Source organism: Oryza glaberrima, chromosome 5 (assembly GCF_000147395.1).
Source record: "Oryza glaberrima chromosome 5, OglaRS2, whole genome shotgun sequence".
Classification (NCBI taxonomy): domain Eukaryota; kingdom Viridiplantae; phylum Streptophyta; class Magnoliopsida; order Poales; family Poaceae; genus Oryza; species Oryza glaberrima.
In genome coordinates this window covers 3542056-3562087 of record NC_068330.1, presented here as the reverse complement: position 1 = coordinate 3562087, position 20032 = coordinate 3542056, and the positions used below count along the sequence as shown (strand labels likewise).

Genomic DNA, 20032 nt, shown 5'->3' with positions numbered 1-20032 from the left:
AATTGTTTCCAGTTCTAACAACTTCTAACTTCTTCCTGATTGTTTGCCGCTAGCCCCTACTCTATTAACTGTTGCTCTCGTATTACTTTCGCTCACTAATTCTCATCTCTCGCTGTTGTTGCTTACATTATTACTTTTTTTTTGCAGGGACATTATAATAGTTACTTATTAGGAGATAGGAATATCACATAAATCTATGGTCATTCACAGTATCACATCTGCTAGTATTTTGAAGGCATTTTTCTTCTCTATCTTTTGGATGACCTGAGCATGCCGGTGTCGACCACGTCTTAATTAATCCATGAATGAGCTACCAAAACTTCAAATAATATGACATTCCCCGTTCTGTGTAGATCAATTTTCATAACAAAATAAATCCATAATTGTTCACAATTTCATGTAATCCATATTAGAAACTTCGTAACGAAACAAATTCGAGAAGAATCGAAGAACTTATATATGTTACGGTCATTTCCTTTTCATATCTGATAGAATGATATAATACCATGGGACAAAATTACCTATATACCCTCCCACTTAATCTCTATTTTTTACCTGGCCCACCTTTTTTAAGTACCTTTCTATGGGTACCTTGTATCGTAAACCATTGGATTGTACCTAATCAACGGTTAACGTGATTTTTAAGTACCGGAGAAAGTCTCTTTTCTTTTTTCTTTTTCGGTTCCAGTCTATAATGAACTCTGTTATGCTTTGTTAGTAAAGCTGGGCGGAAAGCCTTTGATCTAAAAAAAATATCGCTGTTAAATTGGGGAACCTCCGGTGAACTTATTCCTTTTCACGTGAATGGACCGGGTTTCGTGGGCTTTCAAATCGAGGCCTAGACGTGAAGAGAGTGTGGGCCTAATTGAGTAAATATCGTATTGGGCCAGTGGGAGAAATGGGCTGGTCAAGTTAGGTCAATTGGAGACGGGCGCTTTGGGAGTCGGGACACGTGTGTGCTAGAATAGTCGGTGCAAATCATGGAAACTTCACGTGCCACTGTCAGCTCACAACGTGGTCACCCTCCCCGGCCTCTTGCTCCCTGCTCATCTTGGATCTTTGATTTTAACCTTGGTTTATCGAATGGTTTGTTAATCACTTTTGCTAAATCGTGTGGTATTATTTTACATCATCGTATTAATCTATTTTTCAACTTTTTTATGTTGATATTTAGGGCATGTTTGATTGGTAACTAAATTTATCACATAAAATCTTAGGTAAGTCATAATTTTAGAAAGTGTTTGTTTTTTTCCTACCACAACTCGATCCACATGTTATAGAGTGGACTATATTTTTATCTAACTTTATATAAGTTTAGTTTGTTACTCCCTCCGTTTCGAAATGATTGACGCCGTTGACTTTTTTAAACATATTTGACCGTTCATCTTATTAAAAAAATTAAGTAATTATTAATTCTTTTCCTATCATTTGATTCATTGTTAAATATATTTTTATGTAGGTATATAATTTTACATATTTCACAAAAGTTTTTGAATAAGACGAACGATCAAACATGTGTTAAAAAGTCAGCGGTGTGAAACATTTCAAAACGGAGGGAGTATTTTGTTTATCGTAAAAGTACACTAAGACTAAGGTTGAATATGTGTTAAATTAATTACGCGGTAAAGGGAAGTTATTGAAACGATTTGATGAAAAAGTTAGAAGTTTGTGTGTGTAGAAAAGACCATGTTTAGATTTTAACTTTTTTTTTCTTCAAACTTTCAACTTTTCCGTTACATCGTTTTAATCTCTTCAAACTTATAATTTTAACGTGAAACTAAACACATCTAAAGTTTAATGTGACAGAAAATTTAAAAGTTTAAAGAAAAAAAGTTGGAATCTAGACAGGCTAAAGAGTCGGTTCTGTTTTCCCTGTCCCTGCTTTGAAGCTCCTCGCCGAAGTGGCTAACCTTCTCGCACGGTACACCGTACACATCGCCACCGTCCATCTTCCGATCCGACGGCCCAGACACCACCTGTGATCTCCCCCGACCCCGAGCCGTTGCCGCGCGGCGGATGCGGCGGCTGCGTCGCCCCTCCCGTGCCGGTAGCTGGCGCGTCCACACTTCACACACTCCAAGTCCAACAACTTAACTTTCACTTCACTTGCCTTGCCTCTGCCGCGCTTGCTCGGCACGGCAACCCACGCGAAATCGGAGATTCCTTCGATTCACGAGATCACCACGAGTCCACCACCCTCCTCCTCTCGCTGGATTCGATGGGCGCTCGGTGAGATCCGAATCCCCCACGGTGGTCGCCGGAGATGAAGCCGCCGCGGAGGTGGATGTACGGGCGGGGCGGCGGGAAGGGGAAGCCGGCGGGGCTGCTGCTGCTGGGGGTGTTCCTCTGCTTGTCGGTGGTGCTGCTGCTGCTGCTGCACGGCTCGTCCCCGTCGCTGGAGGGCGAGGGGAGGAAGCCTGAGGCGGTGGAGGCGGCGGGGGGAGGGGGAGAGGAGGAGGAGGTGGCGGTGGCGCGGGCGGAGGTGGAGGAGGCGCCGCTGCCGCCGGGGAACGCGCGGCTCGCCTTCCTCTTCATCGCCCGCAACCGCCTCCCGCTCGACCTCGTCTGGGACGCCTTCTTCCGCGTAAGCGCGCGCCTCGCCCGGATCTCCCCCTTCCTCTCGCTCTTGCTCGGATGGCTCCCAATTTCAGCGAATGCTGGTTTAATTTGAATCCTGATTGCATTGCGTTTTTTGGGGGTGAGTAGGGTGACAAGGAAGGGAGATTCTCCATCTTCGTGCACTCGCGGCCGGGGTTCGTGCTCACCCGCGCCACCACCCGATCCGGCTTCTTCTACAATCGGCAGGTCAACAACAGCGTCCAGGTTCGTGACCTCGTCCCCACTTCCGTTGGCAATGTGATGTGATCCGTCGGTAGCAGCATCCGTTGCAGTCCACACTGGGTTCCTGATGAGTTGGGCATGTGTGATTTGTCCTTCAGGTGGATTGGGGGGAGGCGAGCATGATCGAGGCTGAGCGTGTTCTACTCGCCCACGCGCTCAAGGACCCCTTAAACGAGCGCTTCGTGTTCGTCTCCGACAGGTATGGATTATGGAATTATGATGTGTGCTAGTGTGTATGCTTGGATAAAGTATTACTGACTTTAGAACTAAGTTGATTGGCACAAAATTTTGGCAATGCCCAAAAAATTTAGTCATGTGTTCTGTTTATAGCCAAAAATTAAGCACTACTAAATTATTTGTCTTGGTTGAATAGCAAATGCAAGTTTAGTAGAAGCAAATGAATGCCTAGCCAGTTTTTGCCAGAAAATTTGGCAATGGCCAGTTCTTGCCATTGCCAAAAAAATTGGTAAGGCTATGAACCAAAACAAGCCCTAACTGCAATCTGTGTTGGCTTAATCTCTTGTTCAGCACAATGTGTTGTTTCTAGGTTCTGATCATAATGAATTAAGGGAATGTTCCTGAACATAATGATATGTCCTTACATTTTTATAAATGTGGACTGTTATCTAGTAAAGGTTGTTTGTTTTTTTAATCATCGTTTGGCTAACTAATTTTTTTTTCCAATATGCAATGCTCAGATGATAAGTAGTTTCTGTCCGCGATTTTAAGCTCATGCTAAAAATGTGGTGCAATAGCAGTCCTCAATCTTAAATTCCATGGAAATGAATCTTGTGTTATACTGTTAGTCTGTTTCTATTAAGTTTAACGGGACTCCACATGAAGCTGTACTGAATTTACCAGATGCCTTGGTGCAATTTTAGGTATCATTTACACGGTTGTTTTTCTGACAGCTCCAAATTTGAACTTAGTACTACACATCTTTTTTTATAATCTTACAAAGCTCATTGTTGCACCATTTTGGATCTTAATTGGATTCATGCTTACTAGGATCTTCTCTCTCTGCCAGCTGTGTGCCATTGTACAACTTCAACTACACTTACGACTACATAATGTCTTCGTCAACCAGTTTTGTTGACAGGTATAGGCATCACAATTTCGTGTTGTGTTTCCTGATGATGGTTAAGACTTAAGAATGAATTCTGAGTTCATGACAAGTATCAGCTAGTAACTATGAATGTTAAAGAAAAGTAAGAAAAAAAATCATGTTAGCCTTTCTCATTTTCCATTATCTAAGTATTTCCATGTACCTTGAGCTTCAAAATGGTTCCTGTAGCAAACTGCAGATTTGCAGCTTAAAGCACCTTTCATTTAGCTTGTATAATATCCTGGGTATTAACAGCATCCAATTGCATATGCTGGGGACAGTTTTGCTGATACAAAAGCGGGTCGGTATAATCCCAGAATGGACCCAATTATCCCAGTGGAAAATTGGAGAAAAGGCTCGCAGGTACCTTTCTGTTTCTATTGATGAAAGATAGGAGAATTTTGCTTGAACTGTGTAACAGTTAGTTTTGATACCTTATCACCATTCATTTGTGCCATACAGTGGGCTGTGTTAACAAGAAAACATGCTGAAGTTGTGGTTGAAGATGAAGAGGTTTTGCCAGAATTCCAGAAGCATTGCAGGGTATGTGACTCAATATTTATGCACTCTATGCAGATAAGTTTCAGTATTGTATAACATAGTTTACTCATGATCATAACTGACCAGTGAACTTTTTCACCTTGTACCTTTCATCAAATTAAAATCAGGATAACAGAAGTTGAAAATTTGAATATTATCAATATTTACTTTTTTATGACAGTTTTTTGCATTCGCAAGTGAATGTGCTCTCAAGATAATCAACATAGGACACAAAGAAACTTGTAGATTTATGTAAACTGCCACGTATGGTACTGACATTCTGACAATGTTTACGACAATGCATGATATCAGTGATTTTTTTTATTTTATTTTTTAAACCTTTTTAATTTTTAATTTTAAAAATAAATCATTAGAAAACTTATTTCCAAGATCTGAACCTTTTGGCCGTAGTTGGCTGGCAAAACAACATTGCCACACCGGTCTGGCTGGCATGGCAGCGTTGTCTTGCCACACCACCGTGGCTGGCAGGACAAAACTGTCACGCCCGTTGCGGGTGACGTGTCAGTGTTGTTTTGTCACACCAGGCAGGCTAGCTTGGCTAAAAGGTTCAGATTTTGGAAATATTGTAAAATTGTCATGCCCATTGCGGGTGACGTGTCAGTGTTGTTTTGTCACGCCAGGTGGGCTAGCTTGGCCAAAAGGTTCAGATTTTAAAATTAAAAAGGTTAAAAAAATAAAATAATTCGATACTAGTACCTTTGCCAAATGAATAGAAGATCCACTGGATTTTTCTATATCATCAACCCAAGTTACTTAACTCATGTCTCTTTCCTATCAATTAGCTTAGAGTTGTCTATTCTTGTTCCTATTAAATGTACCTTTTTATTTATTGCAGAGAAGGCCCTTACCAGAGTTCTGGCGGGACTGGGATCGTCCTATTGTAAGTGAAAGTCTCCAATAAAATACTGAACTGTCACTTAGCTTGTTGAACTTGCTTTTATGTGTTTATTTTTCAACTGCAGCTGGCACATTGAGTATAATAATCACAACTCTTGTGCTATTTCTTGTACTCCATAAAAAGCTTAATTAACAGAATTATTATCTATGGCTTCAAAATTTACCACTGAACTCTATATCTCTATCTAATTGCTCTACTGTTCCAGAACAAAGTTTAATTAGTAATTCTGTGAGACTAAATGCTGCTCATTTTATCCAGCCTGCGGAGGCATGGAAGGCACATAACTGCATACCAGATGAGCACTATGTTCAAACATTGCTTGCAGTAAGTCAACAATCATTTACAGTATCCCTTGCAGCTGTTCCTCCTCACAAAGACATCTGACCGTTCAATTATTTTTATCGAATGCAGCAACATGGTCTTGAAGAAGAGCTTACACGGAGGTCAGTTACACACAGTGCATGGGATCTATCATCTTCTAAAGATCGTGAAAGGCGTGGATGGCATCCTGTAACATACAAAATCTCAGATGCTACTCCTGCACTTGTAAAATCCATAAAGGTATATGTTTCCTTGCAATGGCACATTTTTTGTTACCTGAAAGTGATTATATAGTATGTACATTTAAAAAGGAAATTAAGAGAGGTTTTACTTTTTTTTCTTTTATTTGAAAATTCTGTCATTATTAAAATATTTAAGTACAAAGCAACAACCAAGGTGAATGTTGGAACCTCTGTTGGGTAATGGCAGACGCTATCAATTCATCTGTTTCAAAGCTTTAACAAATGTCAGTTTGGAAATGTGTTGCGTCTGATAAGGAATGTCAGCTTTTGTTTGTCATGTATACAGTTCTGCCAAAACAAGCTGCCCGTACGAAATGCACATGACATTTTCTAACTATTCACTGAATACCTATTTGTTGAATTTTTAGGATATTGATAATATATATTATGAGACTGAAAATAGAAAGGAGTGGTGTACAAGTAATGGAAAACCAGCACCTTGCTTCCTTTTTGCAAGGAAGTTTACACGAGCAGCTGGTCTGAAGCTTCTTGATTTAGTAAGTTCAGGACCTTTAGCTTTTCATTTCATATCGTGATGCAAACACAGGCATTCCTAAACCTAATGTATTGTCTAACGAAATCACATTGTGATTTGCTTATAGTTTTTGCTCTCTCCAAATTTCCCTTTTGCAGTCTTTGATAGCAGCAAATGGCGCATCTACCATGTAAAGTTTCTCCGTCAAAAGCAGAATACTGCCAGCTTGCACATACGTAAAGGAAAGTGGTGGAGGGGACAGAAGATAACAGCGAATTTTTTTTGGGCATCTTCATTACAATTTGTTGCACTCTGAAAAGGGACATAGGTGTTCTAAAGCAATAAAGTTTGTTTCTTTTAGCACCTAGGTTAGTACATATGTTAACCCACTACTTAGCATTATAACTGTAACTGTAAGCAACCACCTGCAGTTGGATTGGCAAGAATCACCTCAGTTCTTTTCACGACAAATTCCTTTTTCAAATTTATAGAGAATTGGCATGTCTTATACTTGCATGCATACTGTAGTCATTCCATCGAAGGCAATGCGTGATCTGGTTACCCAAACATTAATCAAGCATGTTGAACTCAGGAACTGCGTATTTCACATGGATTTATACTCTCATAGCAGATCTGCCGATCAACATGCATGTTTGGCATTCTGTTCCATCAGAAACATGGGACCTAGTGCCGTGGCAATGGTTATCCCCTACCCTTTGGACCTTTGGACTTTTGATGGCCTCAATTTAAAACTGTGCTGGCTGGAGATGCAGCGATGGTGTAGCCAATTCAATGATTCTCATCATTGTTGTTCCTCCAATTGATGTGTTACTTCTTGTACTCACAAGCTCTGGGGCAATTGTGACTGTACTGGTATAGACTTAAAACAGTATTCAGATACTGTACTCTCTACTGCATACTGGCAGTATCAATGTGGGGCCATCCATGCAGTGCAACGTCATCAGGAGGGTTGCTGGCATGGCACCTGAGGTGGTCTCATCTGCACACAAACACTGCTATGAACTCTAGATTCAACTCTAGATTCATCAGACTACTAGCTTTGGATCCAAAGAGACTATCAAATCCTTCCATGTCCAGTCACATTTGTCCGTGCACTTCTGCGTGCATCAGTTCCATCTGCTTGGTGTTTTGCTTCTCATGTCAGATTCCCCCAAGTCGCACATTATATCATGAAGCATTTTATTTTTTTCAGCTCTCCCTTTTCTGCATAGATCTAGTGCAATGTATAGTATTTATGTTATAATGTTGTGGTGCCAAATGACAAGAAAAGGAGGAGAAAAAGGTAGAATGCGAGCATATGCATGTTAGTTGCTTGAGGGTAAGCCTGGTGTCCCTTTCAGGCATTGCATTGTCACTGTCAATGTGCTGCATTGTCCATGCTGTCTGCAAGTGCAGTTCTATTGCAAAGATGTAGGAGTACTCGCATTGTGTTCACAGGATTTTTGGAGGAATACTGTGCATAGAAATTCTTTTTTCCTATCATTCGGATTATGGAAACTGATTTTACAGGAAAGTACAGGAAAAGTCCATCCACCTCAAGCTCTTTCTTTGCTTCCTGCGTGCAAATCCTAGGCAATTGACTTCCTATGATCCGAATGCTCTCAACTTTTGTATTCCTTTGTTTTTCATTTCATTCCTCTGTTTCACGCTTTGATTCTTTTCCTATTCTTATACTTTTCCTATCCTATATTTTCTTTCCCTATCCTATAATCCGAACGAGCCCTTGGCGTTAAAGGAGGAAAGGGTTTAACATTTGAGAGTAACAAGGGATGGCGTGAGTGTGGTTTCATGGTTTGTGGCTGCCCATGTTCTTTTGTTCTGAACTTTGGAAGCAGGTTTCAGAATTAGTCTGATGATGAGATTTTAACCAGCACTTATTGCAGTGCCTCTTTTTTCTGGGGATGGCACAAAAAAGGGAGTAGAGCCTCTTTTTTTTCTTCGTCTTTTTACCGGTAGTATTTTTCTGACAGAAGTGAAATAACCTGGAGTTTCTGCCCCAGTTTTTTACAGCAAGAATACAGGCATCAACTCAAGTTTTATTGTCTCCAAGTCTTCAACATCTGTGCTAGGTAAGTGACAGCGAAGTTTATGCAGTACCTTGACACCTGAGAAGTTGATAGCACCATTGGTTTTACCTGGAGTTTTGCTCATTACAGTTAATTAAAAAAACCATTGGGTTTTGCAAGTTTATATGGACAGGATAACGCAAAAACCAGAAAAGGAATAAACCTTGAATCAACTGAAATACATCTAAGATGGAACTGAACTTCAGTTTCATTAGTTACAAGAATTAGTTTGCATATTTGACCTTCCAATAGTACCTTCACTGCACCAGAGACCAGACTCCAGAGTGATCCCCTAGTTTGCAGAATTTCCTTTTGCATACTCCTACAATTTTACACAGCTCTGCACCGACATAACACCAGAGACCCAGAGTGACAGCCTGACACTCATGGACTTAGGAGACTAAACCCAAGCAACTAAGCTAGTGTTCCATTTTTTTATTAAGAACAAGAAGAATATTAAGTTAAGCTAGTACTTCTACTGGTTTTCAAATGTATATGCTGTTAGGGACAAGGTACAGCATGCCATGAAGTTAACACCAGACAGCCGTTTTAGCCATGAAAAGAAGCATCGAGCCATTTTCCAGAGATAAAAAATGGAGGGATGAAATGGATGTGTTATGCATAGCAAACATCAATGCATTCTAAATCCATTCTTTTGATCTTGTACAGAATCTTGTTGGTAGAAATAGAATGGAGTACTGCTACTAAACTTGCATCCCCCACATTAGCATCAACAATTGCTCCCACTGATAAGTGAGATAGTATCATAGTATTTCCTCCACACCAGTCTGTCCAAAAGGCAGCACAGCACTGCATCTGCATCTGCAGTTTCTGTATGCCTACATGCATTGCCTCTAGCCATGGGCCATGGGCCTCTCCCTCCACTAAGGCTCCGTTTAGCTCCCCAAAAACTTTTCCCAAAAACATCACATCGAATATTTGGATACATATATGAAGCATTAAATATAGATAAGAAGAAAAACTAATTGCACAGTTTGCATATAAATCGCGAGACGAATATTTTGAGTCTAATTAGGCCATGATTAGCCATAAGTGCTACAGTAATTCACATGTGTCAATGACGGATTAATTAGGCTCAAAAGATTCGTCTCGCGGTTTCCAGGTGAGTTACGAAATTAGTTTTTTCATTTGTGTCCGAAAACCCCTCCCGACATCCGTTCAAACGTCCGATGTGACACCCAAAAATTTTTATTTCACCAACTAAACAGGCCCTAATAGTGTGTGTCAGAGTGTGTGTAGGCAGGTTAGCAGGTAGGTGTAGGAGAGCAGCCAAAAGAGCAAAATGAACTGTAGCAAAATGAGCAATAGCAAGATCAAGTGGTGCATCAGACTGATGATAATGGAGTGCAGGAATGGTCCTACCTCAGTTACCTGTCTTTTCCTTTGAAGTTGAACCATGGTCAATTTCATGGATGATGAAAATGTGTGTTGTTAGTAGTAGTAGCAACAGTAGTAGTACTCAGCTATGATCAAGGTTACTAATGATTGCTGTTGTTACAACAGTGTTGTAGATACTACTCCTAATTAGGAGTACTAGAGGGTTTTTCATTGAGTCAACTAGCAACAGAGATTTTGTGAAATTTCTTTTTCCTGGTTGGCAGGTTCTTAGCTAATGAAAGTCTTACTTCTGATGAAGAGAAGGTAGTAAAAGGGAGAAATCATATAAGGCATATATGGCCAGCATGTCCAGATTGGATTCTATTTGTGCCTATTGTTTCTGGAGTGATAGTACCGGTCAATTTTTCCAACTAACCTTCTTTTCTGTCGGAAGATAAATGATTCAACATTCTTTTCGATTGTAGGTGTTAAAATATGCTCGATCTTCTGGGACTTTTTTTACCCACTTTGAATGGCGGTTACTATTAGGCTTCATGTTTAATGTGTTTTTCACCTAGTGCATCATGCTTCATATGTTCCTACGCAGGGCATGTTTTGCTTATTTCATACCATAAGGATTCTTGTCTCTTATTGAGCTTTGCTTATTTCATCTCATAGGGGTTTTTGTCTCTTATTGAGGCTTTCTTTAACAATAATTATGCCTATGTTCATCCTAGATATAGAGGCCTAGGATGTAATCATCTTCCTTATCTAAAAAGTTGTTAAACTAAGCAGTCAAGCCTGTTGGAATACAAGAATTCCACCACATGCTCTGTAGATGAACCCATTTTATTTAATATACTGTAATTTTCCAACGAGGTAAGTTTTGCCAATGGCCTTTTTTTAAGAGAAATTTTACGATTCTTAAGAATTAACAATAAGCAGAGCTTGCTCCTGTTATATCAATTTCAGTTTTTTCTTAGGACAGAAGTAACATTGTACTATTCTGACTAACTAATTTTCCATGCATTGTCACAGTAAAAAGAAAAAGGCATACTACATTAATATCAGAATCTCATGACAATCCACTGACGTTATAAATTGTTGCAGGGAATGATCATATGCATCCATATGATCCACAAAGCATAGCTGAACAGTTATCACATTTACTCCTACTCCAATAATCAGAGGGGGCAAAACCTACCATCCTCATCATGAACTACAGCTTTATTACATAGTAACCGTAAAATTCAGATCAATTACACATTTGTACCATCATGTATAGCTGCCATGCCGTACCACTTACCTGAAGTCAGTAAAAGATTTCAGTAACTTAGTAAAAAAAAAAAGGAGTCACTGTTCACTGTTGGCTAGCAAAGCAACAAACATGGCCACAGATGAATGCAGCTGCACTCATCAGTGACCAGTGACCTCACTATCTAGTCACATACACCAACCCCCACCATGACTGACTCTAAACTTTCACAAGGAAAAAGCAATGAGCATCATGAAGACTGAAGAACCCAGCAAACCTGGAAATGCAACTGTTGCATATCAATCATCAAGAATCTCTTCAGAAAGAGGAGATGATACTTCAGAGTTCGAAGACTACTCCTTTAAGATAACTGAAGCTTTTTATCCCACTCAGTCAATTTCATCAAGATGATACAATTTACCTTAATTACACTCCCGACCTCTGCATAACTAGGATGAACGCATGGAGAAAATTATACTGAAGCTTCAAGTGCTGAACATTTGGTCCAAAATTTAGGAATGCCTTGCACCTTGGCCACATGGAGAGCACACTTGGAAAGCTTCACTTTAGCATCTTACGCTGGACAGCATCCACCAACATCTCTCTCTCTCTCTCTAGAAAGTTACTGGGTGACACCACACAGAACCCCACTGAGAGAGGCCAGCCAAAGGTCACCAATGGATTCTGGAGAGAGAGAAGGAGAGAGAGGGGACATGAAAAGCATATGGCTAGTAAAATGATGGAAGCATGGAGATGTGGGGTGCTCATTTTGAGACAATTATGCTGGTCCTTGAAACCTAAAAGCTGTGCTGGTTGGTGAAGATCACTGCAATTCGCAGCCATTTCCCATTGCTAATTGCTACCACTCCAACATCACAACAACTTTGCATTGTTAGTTGTTAACTTCACCTCCTACTCTCCTAGTTTATTTTTAGCCTCATTTTCACCTGATACATGGACTATCTTTCTACTACTATGTGGTAACAATATCCATGTATTTATAGGGAGGAGAAGAAGAAGACAAGAGCACCAATGTGTGGCAGATACAGACAGTTTTCAGGAGAGAGCACAAGAAGAGGCAGCAGCAGAAGTTGCAGCAGCTAGCTTGTCATTGATCGGAAATCGGATCCCACTACAAAATTCAGGCGGCTCCAAAAACCCAGATCGATGAGCTCCACTCTGATGGCTTCTTGCTGCTTCATCATCTCTTACAAGAGGCCTCGCCCAATCATTGCCACCTTTGTCCCCTTCCTCCTCCTCCTCTTCTTCTTCGCCGTCGTCGTCGCCGCCTCGTCGTCCAGCAATGGCACGGCGGCGGCGCTCCACCCCGGCGAGGAGCTGCTCCGGCTTGAGAGAGTCAGGGCACAGCTCGCCAGGGTCAGGAGAGCTTCCGTCAAGACGATCCAGGCATGAGCATGATTACTCAATCTTGATTAGCTAATCTTGTTTGATGTTCTTGGAGTTCTTGGTTGATCGGCATATTTGCGGATGATTGTGCAGAGTCCCGACGGCGACGTGATCGACTGCGTGCCGTCTCACCTGCAGCCGGCGTTCGAGCACCCGAGGCTGAGAGGCCAAAAGCCAGAGGTGAGCAGCGGCGGCGGCGGCGGCCATGGCTGCCGCTGCAGAAGCAGTGGAGCAGTGACCTGACCTGACCTGACCATTGCGTCGCTGTACTCAATGTACGGTGGCGCGTGTGCTGTCGCGTCGAGCTGATCAATGATTGATTGGTGTACGGCTCTGCACTGCAGGAGGCGCCCTCGGCAAGGCCGACGGAGACGACGAGGAGGAGGAGGAGGAAGAGGAGGAGTCACGCCCACGGCGGCGGCGGCGGCGAGCACCGGGAGGAGGAGGACGACGACGAGCACGGGTTGCGGCAGGCGTGGTGGGCCGCCGGCGAGGCGTGCCCGGAGGGGACGATACCGGTGAGGCGGACGACGGAGGCCGACCTGCTGCGAGCCAGCTCCGCCGCCGCCGCCGGCGGCCGGTTCGGGATGAAGCCTCGCGGCGTCGGCGTCGTCGGCGGCGCGGCGCGGCGCGACTCCACCAGCAGCGGCCACGAGGTGAGTGCCACGTCACCTCAGCTTCAGCTTCCGCTGCCGACGGATTCAGACAAGCCGTACTGCCGTGCTGGAGTGCACCGGCGCGGCAGGTGGACACGTCAGCGTGCCACGTGGGCCCCACCGCAGCTGACAAGCCCTGTGCATGCTCAAAAGTTTATCTATCTTTTTCAACAACCAGGGTTAAAATTCTCTTTTGTGAATCATTTGAAAAAACTGGATTGTGAAACAAATGAGTTTCTTTTACTGTCAAAGGGAAACTAAAATGATTTAAAATCGAGAAATTTGATGTTGGAGTTCTTTTCTGAAACTTTTTTTTTAATTCGGATAATAAATTAATTTCTTTCTTTATCTATCATAGGTCATGTCAAATGCTACTATCTCCGGTAATAAATATTTAACGTTTAAGATAATGGTTTGGTTAAACTTTAACATCAATTTTGTGTTAGAATATTTTTTTTAGAAAAATGATAAATTTATGATAATATGATAATACTTTTTAAGAAAAACATATGCATGCAATTTTATTTTTTAAGACTAAGTATTTAATAAATTATCGATAGTATAACTATAAATTTTAAAAGTTTGATTGAATCTTATCTTAAGCGTCATACTAAACTTTGAGAAACTTCAAATAAAATAGACAAATTTGATTTTCTTTTTCTCGGACATTGTTTTATTATTACGTCCTTTCCGAGATAATTTTTTTTATTTTTTATTTCATTCCAAAACTCTAAATCATATGAGAAGGAAAAATCTAAATAAATAATACTTCAGTAGTAAGAAGTCTAAAGAAGTACTTTTGTCGGTAAGAAAATGTTACTGAGTACAACTTTACTGAATTGAGCTAAAATAACCCCCATATATACTTGTATATGGTAGTGATGCGAAGTTTGTTAACTCGTGTGTACTACCTCCGTGCCAACTCCCAAAATAAGTTTATTTTAATATATTAATTTAGACATAACTTATATCAAGATTAATGTCCAAAACAAAACTAAACTTGATTTGAGATGGAGGGAGTGCTTACTTGTTACTACCGTCATTGTTTGGATGTTGTCTTCTCAGGCACAGTCAAAATTTGAATTATAATATTTAATTTTAAAGTTAATCTTAAGGTTTTTCCTTCATAGTTTATTTATCAGTATTAGCTTTTAAATCGCTAAGAATACAAATATAATTGTTTTTACCTGTATTTTTTTTCCTGTAATAACCAATAAGGTTTTGTTTGCCAAATAAACTGGCGTGTGTCGGTCAGATGCCGATGGTTAATTTACACGCACACACGCCTTACGGCCTCATTGTTTTACTTATTCGTGGAATAAGCCAATAGGTATATTTGCAAACGAAAAATAATTTGCATATAAAACTTTTATATAAATGTTAGTGATCTAAAAGTAAATACTGAAAAATAAACTTCGACGATAAAACCCTAAAATCAGCTCTAAATTTAAGGTTGAAATTCAAATTTTGGCTGATAAGCATAGGGATAAGCGAAAAGATGAGCGCTTTAATTTGGTTGAGTTGATACTGACATTGGTGAGCAAAACAAATTTATGCATATGCAGCACGCGGTGGGGTACATGAGCGGGGGGCAATTCTACGGGGCGAAGGCGAGCCTGAACGTGTGGCCGGCGAAGGTGGCGTCGCCGGCGGAGTTCAGCCTCTCCCAGATCTGGCTCATCTCCGGCTCCTTCGGCAATGACCTCAACACCATCGAGGCCGGATGGCAGGTGCTACATTTTCTTTTCTTTCTCTCCTCCTTTTCTGAAACTTGTTCAGTCAATCAGGCCTAGCTAGCTAGTAGCCAGTTTCAGAGATTACATTTTACTCTCAGCTCTGCATACTGATCATTCGGATTTTATCGGTTTATCGACGGATTCCGTGGATACCGTTCGTGAGCGGATTTTGATCCGGTATCGGGAACACTACATTTTCTTAAACTTATTCAGGCGTAGCCAATTTCAGAGATTGCCATTGCTCTCAACTCTCAACTCTGAATACTGATCGTATCTAGCTACCTGTATCTTTCTGATGAATTTTCAGGTGAGCCCTCAGCTGTACGGTGACAACAACCCAAGGTTCTTCACGTATTGGACAGTAAGTTCTTTGCTAGTAAAGTAGTAATCTGTTCCTAGTGTTTCAGTATTAGAAGAGAGATAGATCAGTCAGTTCAAAGAACAAGTTACTGAAGAATGATGCATTGTGCAGAATGATGCGTACCAGGAGACGGGTTGCTACAACCTGCACTGCTCAGGGTTCGTCCAGACCAACAGCCGGATCGCCATGGGCGCCGCCATCTCCCCCATCTCCTCCTTCGCCGGCCGCCAGTTCGACATCACCCTCCTCATTTGGAAGGTATGTTGTGCGCACTTTTCTGTGAATTTCGAATGAAATTTGACGAATTTCAAACAAAGCTTGAAAGCCAAGATTTGAATATAAACTCTCCCGATGATTTGCGATCTTGAACGAAATTCGAATATATTGACTGGAAACTGAGATTGTAAACATATAGGTGTATAAGAAGTTAGTTCTCTCAAATAGGCTCAATAGGCCAAAAGTGATGGGCTTATATAGTCCATGAAGTCTTTTCCTTTCTAAAAGGCAAAATTTTCATAGATGGAGATCTCAAACTACATATAATAAGTTAAACTTTTTTTTTTGAAAATTTACTATACTACTTAGTACTACAAATGCCATGGTATTTATAGGAATTTAATTCAATTCTTATTTTCTATTCAATTTTGAATTTTCATGAAACCATTCTATTCCCATCTTGAGCTGTCTCGAAACACCAAACTTTGCGGAATTCACTCGATCGATTTTTATTGGGAATGTGAACTTAGCTTTGTCAGCATATACTCTAACAACATTATCTTTTCGCTTATACTTATACTTATCAGCTAAAATTTAAATTTTTAATCTTAAATTTAGAGTTAATTTTGGGGTTTATTTATTGTAGTGTATTTTTCACCCTTTGCTTGTAGATCGTTAAAAACACGTATATAAACGTTTTATTCACAAATTATTTTTCATCTGTAAATATGTCGTTTTGTTTTTTCCTCCAAACAACCAAACGATGGGGTTGTAAGAATCTCCACCTTCTCAAAGTAGTTCGAATCCTTCCTCCGAATTCAAACTATGAAAATACATATAGAATCTAAGAATGAACAAGTAACCAAAAGTTGCCACCGTAGCTTTTCCATATTCTCACCAGCTAGTTACATATCATTGTTTTCTTCAAATAGAGCCTCAGTTTAAGCACTGCGAGATTTGAACAGTTTTTTTTGTGTGTGTGCTTAATTCTCTCACAATCTGAAATATTTGAACAGCTAAACTCCAAGATGATATTTGAAACTGCACGAAACGCACCGTTTAGTAGCTTGAAACCGAGATAAAAAGTCTGAATAAGCGCACGAATCTCAACGCAGGACCCGAAGCAGGGTCACTGGTGGCTGCAGCTGGGGTCGGGTGCGCTGGTGGGCTACTGGCCGTCGTTCCTCTTCAGCCACCTGGGCGCGCGCGCCGACATGGCGCAGTTCGGCGGCGAGGTGGTGAACACGCGGCCGTCGGGGTCGCACACGCCGACGCAGATGGGCAGCGGCCGCTTCCCCGGCGAAGGGTACGGCCGCGCCGCCTACTTCCGCAACGTCCAGGTCGTCGACTGGGACAACAACCTCATCCCCGCCGCCGCCCTCCGCCTCCTCGCCGACCACCCCGCCTGCTACGACATCGCCGGCGGCCAGGGCGCCGCCTGGGGCAGGTACTTCTACTACGGCGGCCCTGGCCGGAACGCCCGCTGCCCATGAGATGATGATGCTAGCTAATTCAAGGAAAATATACGATAGAGTAAATCTTCTCTTTGTTTTTTTTGCCTTTTCTTTCCCTCTCAATCTTCTTCAGGTTCTTGTGTGACTGAGCATATGTTCATCGAGTTTTAGCTTAGTTTGATTATTTATGTATATTTTTGCATTCAAATTTACAGTCTTACATCTTCTCTTTGTTGCATGTGTAATGCATTCGTCTTGAGATTGCATGGATTAATCGGAGAGAAGAATTGCAAATTTTGGGGGAAAAAGTACGCCGGAGGTCCCTCAACTTGTCATCGTATTACAAAATCATCCCCCAATCGTAAAACCGGATACAACGCATCCTTCAACTAACAAAACCAGTGTAAACTAGTTCCCTCGGCAGTTTTGACCCCGATTTTATCCGACGTGACGGCTAAATCAACGTAGAACCCGTGTTGGCCCCATATGTCAGGTGCCACGTCAACAGGGTCTCTCTTCCCCCTCCTCTCCCTTCCTCCTCCTCTCTCTCACTTTCTTCTCTCCGGGCAGGCCGGCCGGCGGTGGGAAGGAGGTCGCCGCGCCGTCGCGGGAGGAACCTGGCATCTGATGAGGCGCGCTGCCGTAGTAGGAGCCGGGAAGCGGTGGCGGCGTGCGGCGTCGGAGCCGCGGCGGGGCGTCGGGGAGGCGGCTCGGCGTCGTCGTCGGACGGGAAACAGATGTATGTATGAGCAAGTAAATCGGCAATGGTGATTAGTGATGCAATGTCACATCGAGCTTTCACGCCATAGCCGCCAGAATCTTTGGAACGATATATAAGAGCAGAGCAAGTCAAGCAGTCAAATCAATAGCTCAAGCAAACAAGCTTGCTCGGTTCAGTTCCGACACAGTGCTTGCCTTGAGCTGCCAGCCATTATGGCCGCCGGATTCGTGGACGACGAGGGGCGGCGCCGGGAGGGTCATGGCGTTCGTGGCACTGTCCTGCGCCACGGTGGTGATGGGCGGCGCCATCTACGGCTACGACATCAGCACCGCGGGCGGCGTGTCGTCCATGGAGTCGTTCCTAAGGGACTTATTACCGGAAGTGCTCCGGCGGATGGCGGGCGCCGGCGCTGGCGCGCGCCGCGTCAGCAACTACTGCAAGTTCGACAGCTAGCTGCTGACGCTCTTCACCTCGTCGCTCTACATCTCCGGCCTGCTCACCTCCGCGCTCCTCCGTCGTGGGTCACGGCTAGCCGCGGCCGCCGCGCGTCCATGATCCTCGGCGGCTTCGCCTACATCGCCGGCGTGGCGGCCAGCGGCACCGCTGTCAACGTGTCCATTGCCATCCTTGGTAGGGCTTTCCTCGGCGTCGGCCTCGGCTTCACCACCGAGGTCACAACACTGAAAAAATCAAATTATTCTCAAATTCTTGATGTGCCATTTGGACAAATCTTCTGCAAAGTTTTTTGAATTTTGCAAGTTCTTGAAACATTTTGCTGTCTATGCCACTCTGCATGGCTGAAATGGCACCGGCGCGATACTGGGGAGCATTCAGCAACGGCATCCAGTTCAGCCTTTGTTTCGGAGCTCTCGCCGCCACGACCGTGAACTTTGCCGTGGAGAAGATTAGGGGAGGTTGGGGATGGAGGCTCTCGCTGGCGCTGGCCGGCGTCCCCGTCGACGACGAGCTGGACGAGATCATCGCCGCGAACGCCACCGCGGCGCAGGGAGAGAACGCCCTGTGGCTGTTCTATCGACGAGGAGCCATGGCGGCGGGATCTGGCGCCCGCGCCGCCGGCGACAGTGGCGGCGGCGGCGTTGGGAGGCCCTCCTGCTCCCACGTCGTCGCCTCGTTGCCGCCGCCGCCTCGCCGCCGGACTCCCGCCTCCTCACTGGCCTCCTCCTCACCGGCCGCCGGCTACGCTGCTAGTGAGAGAATAGAAGAGGAGAGAGGAAGAGATGTGGAGAGGGTAGGGGAAGAAGAGGTTGACACGTGTGGGTCTCACGCTGAGTTAGCTGCCACGTCGGATAAAATCGGAGTCAAAATCGCTGAGGGACCTAGTTTGTACTGGTTTTGTAAATTGAAGGATACGTTGTATCCGGTTTTACAGTTCGAGGACGATTTTGTAACTCGATGACAAGTTGAGGGACCTTCAGTGTACTTTTTCCAATTTTGGGATATGGTGATGTGGGCTGAAATTTGATTTTGATTTTAGAGAGGTGAATGGGCCTTGGGAAGTTGGGATGTGCACACTCTAGCCCAAGCCCAAATTTGAAACGATATGAAGCCCACAATGTCTTCTTTCCTGAGATGAGGCCCATTGGCCTTTTTAGCCTTTGCACAAAACAAACTTGTTCTTTTTTTTTTCTTCGTGGACACGCAACACAAAACAAACTTGTTGCACTGAAAAAGAAGAAAAAAAAAACAACTTGGTCAAATTTAGAAATGCTAGGGAGCTAGTTTGTGACCAAATGCATAGTGGTGTGCTTGTGTGTATCTACTCTACACTCTCTTATCTTAATTCTGATGATAGTGCCCCTTTTCTAGGAGACTTTTATGCCAACATTTTTCAAGGATGTGTGAATGTATGGTTTTGAGTGTGTCAAGTGGAGCATTGCGTCCAAAAATTGATAACGATAATACTCATACAGAAAAAAAAAAGGGGGAAAGAAACACTAGGCAAACATGATCCATGCATGACTAGGGTTTAATGTTTCGGTTTGCTGATTTCTATTGGGGGTGGCCGAAATTCTAAAATTTCGGTCCGAAAATTTATGAATTCTTGAATAAAATTTGACCAAATTTGAACAAAATATTACCAAATTCATGAAAAAATGAAAAAAAATTAAAAATTTCGATCGTATGGGGGGGGGGGGGGGTCCGATAGAACCGAGAAATTTCGGAAATTTCGATCCGAAATTTTGAACCCTGTGCCTGGCTGCTGGAGCAATTTTAGCATTGTCGCCAGTAGTTTCTAACAGGCCCCCTTTTAGAATTTTTTTTTTTTTGTATATAATATCACTGAAGTTTGGGACATGCAAGTCCTAAGTGAATGCAATGGCATATTGGCATCGGATA

General features: G+C 42.8%; 2 protein-coding genes across 3 annotated transcripts; both read left to right on the top strand.

Moving 5' to 3' along the window:
- Window positions 1–2086: 2086 nt before the first annotated feature.
- LOC127775218 (glycosyltransferase BC10) lies at window positions 2087–6959 on the top strand. Its single transcript, XM_052301545.1, has 11 exons — window positions 2087–2584; window positions 2707–2823; window positions 2940–3040; window positions 3869–3940; window positions 4228–4309; window positions 4409–4489; window positions 5343–5387; window positions 5664–5729; window positions 5817–5966; window positions 6337–6465; window positions 6602–6959. Exons 1-11 carry the CDS (start codon window positions 2264–2266, stop codon window positions 6635–6637), a joined length of 1200 nt encoding a protein of 399 aa, XP_052157505.1. The 5' UTR covers window positions 2087–2263; the 3' UTR covers window positions 6638–6959.
- Window positions 6960–11886: 4927 nt separating this feature from the next.
- LOC127774385 (uncharacterized) lies at window positions 11887–17179 on the top strand. Of its 2 annotated transcripts, XM_052300617.1 has the most exons (8): window positions 11887–12014; window positions 12128–12530; window positions 12624–12710; window positions 12875–13186; window positions 14752–14916; window positions 15230–15283; window positions 15395–15541; window positions 16615–17179. In XM_052300617.1, exons 2-8 carry the CDS (start codon window positions 12291–12293, stop codon window positions 16990–16992), a joined length of 1383 nt encoding a protein of 460 aa, XP_052156577.1. In that variant the 5' UTR covers window positions 11887–12014; window positions 12128–12290; the 3' UTR covers window positions 16993–17179. The 2 variants fall into 2 exon arrangements, with proteins under 2 accessions (XP_052156577.1, XP_052156576.1); XM_052300616.1 differs by lacking the exon at window positions 11887–12014 and having other exon boundaries at window positions 12069–12530.
- Window positions 17180–20032: the final 2853 nt, after the last annotated feature.

Coding starts and splice junctions, on each gene's coding strand:
- LOC127774385 (XM_052300617.1), top strand. CDS start 12,291: ATGAGCTCCACTCTGATGGCTTCTTGCTGCTTCATCATCTCTTACAAG. Junction 12,711..12,874: donor TGAGAGGCCAAAAGCCAGAG/GTGAGCAGCGGC, acceptor TCTGCACTGCAG/GAGGCGCCCTCGGCAAGGCC. Junction 14,917..15,229: donor CCATCGAGGCCGGATGGCAG/GTGCTACATTTT, acceptor ATGAATTTTCAG/GTGAGCCCTCAGCTGTACGG.
- LOC127775218 (XM_052301545.1), top strand. CDS start 2,264: ATGAAGCCGCCGCGGAGGTGGATGTACGGGCGGGGCGGCGGGAAGGGG. Junction 4,490..5,342: donor AATTCCAGAAGCATTGCAGG/GTATGTGACTCA, acceptor TATTTATTGCAG/AGAAGGCCCTTACCAGAGTT. Junction 5,730..5,816: donor ATGTTCAAACATTGCTTGCA/GTAAGTCAACAA, acceptor TATCGAATGCAG/CAACATGGTCTTGAAGAAGA.